A 1,760-nucleotide genomic window follows, 5' to 3' on the forward strand; every position below is an offset into this window, starting at 1 on the left:
CCGGGTTTTTCGGAGTGGGAAGGGCTCTTGAGCTGCTCGGGCAGGAGAGTAATGGGTGGTGAACGTAATGCCTGCGAACGCGGCTGCGGCAGTCGTCTGAGCAACGCGTGACCTCCTAGGATCGCATCTGGAGAGCTTCCAGTGCTCTTCCAGCTTCGGAGGCGGGAGGGAGAGACACTGCAGATGAATACCCATTCCCTCGCTAGCCTCCAGAGTGGCCAGTGAGTGGAAGATAGTCTGCTACATGCACTGTAAGTGGAGTAACTCATCGCGTTTGTGTCGGGTTTCCCTTCTCATACCAGTTCTGTTTATTTTAGGCACCATGCCTGCCCTCAGACCTCTCGTGAAACCTAAAATCGTCAAGAAGAGGACCAAGAAGTTCATCCGCCATCAGTCTGATCGCTATGTCAAGATCAAGGTAAAAACTCTCTGGAAGTTCATTAGCAAATGAATTCTGGGACAATTGGACTCACTTGCCTTTAGGGTTGGTGGTGATTTAAAGCGTAAAGGATCAGTGTTGAAGCAGTGGGCCACGCTGTAACAGCCTGGCATGGTGGATCTTTTTGGAGATTGTTTTTGGCTAGAGCTGTTACCTTGAGGCAGGTGTTTTCAGACTGATCTCGTTTTGTAACTACTAAATATTTTCTGCATTTCTTCAGCGCAACTGGCGTAAACCAAGAGGTATTGATAACCGAGTTCGCAGGCGGTTCAAGGGTCAGATCCTGATGCCCAATATTGGCTATGGCAGCAATAAGAAGACAAAGCACATGCTGCCCACGGGGTTCAGAAAGTTCCTGGTCCACAACGTCAAAGAGCTGGAAGTGCTCATGATGAGCAACAAGTAAGTCCGCAGGGCTGGTGTGCTCCCTGCCTTGTGCGGAGCCTTCGCTGGCAGCTCTGCCGCCTGCCCTGGGGCTGTGCGCTGCCCATCCCCCAATGGCACCGGGTCGGAGGATGAAAACGCAGCACAGTTGGGGTTGGGGGGAGACGTAGGCGGGAGACAAGGGAAGTTGTTGCTTTTAAGAGCACGAAGGTCGTCTTGGTTTCCTTAGTGCTGCTTTGCCGCTGGCGGGGGGGCACAGAGGGTGTCTCGGGGCTGGCAAACTTGTACCTTTAGCAAAAATACGACATAGTGGTGGTAAACAGCGCTGTACCTACATCACTGATAAAATAGTGATGAGAACTGTGGCTTCGTATCTGTTCAGACACAGGCCTAAATGTACTTGTAGCACTCTTTCAAAACAAAGTAATAAGAGTAGTAATTCACACCATTAAAAACTACCTCTTACTGACTCTTCATTCGCAAGAAAGCAAGCGGAAGGGCCGAGCTGTTCTGGAGGCGAGCTCCTGCTTCGGGCCAGAACGCGTCGGACTCGGTGATGGGGGTGGGAGTCGTCCCGCGGGTGATCGCCCGGCCGTCCTCTGCTGCCTCCGAGCGCTGCCGGCAGGATGGCTCTGGAGCGCTTTGCCTTGTCTGCTGTTGGAGCTGTGCCTGACGCGTGTCTGTTCCCGACAGGTCGTACTGCGCAGAGATTGCTCACAACGTGTCTTCTAAGAACCGGAAGATAATCGTCGAGAGAGCTGCCCAGCTCGCCATCAAGATCACCAACCCCAACGCCAGACTGCGCAGTGAGGAGAATGAATAAACTGGCTTCTGCATCTGGCATGTATTTAATAAAGTGTAAAAACAAACTGGTGGATGTTTTGAATGGCCAAAGGGAAAGACTGCAGCTCGGTGCCCGTGTGCTGCTGGGGTTCAG

The 1,760-nt window shown here is 52.4% G+C and overlaps 1 protein-coding gene across 1 annotated transcript; it reads left to right on the plus strand.

The window, feature by feature from the left end:
- The first annotated feature begins 128 nt into the window (after positions 1–128).
- On the plus strand, positions 129–1,695 carry RPL32 (ribosomal protein L32). The gene is made up of 3 exons (XM_009585205.1): positions 129–418; positions 660–841; positions 1,517–1,695. The coding sequence occupies exons 1-3, from the start codon at positions 245–247 to the stop codon at positions 1,644–1,646; spliced, it is 486 nt and encodes a 161-aa protein (XP_009583500.1). The 5' UTR covers positions 129–244; the 3' UTR covers positions 1,647–1,695.
- The last annotated feature ends 65 nt before the right edge of the window (positions 1,696–1,760 follow it).

The sequence above is a fragment of the Fulmarus glacialis genome, unplaced genomic scaffold, assembly GCF_000690835.1.
Source record: "Fulmarus glacialis isolate BGI_N327 unplaced genomic scaffold, ASM69083v1 scaffold32239, whole genome shotgun sequence".
Classification (NCBI taxonomy): domain Eukaryota; kingdom Metazoa; phylum Chordata; class Aves; order Procellariiformes; family Procellariidae; genus Fulmarus; species Fulmarus glacialis.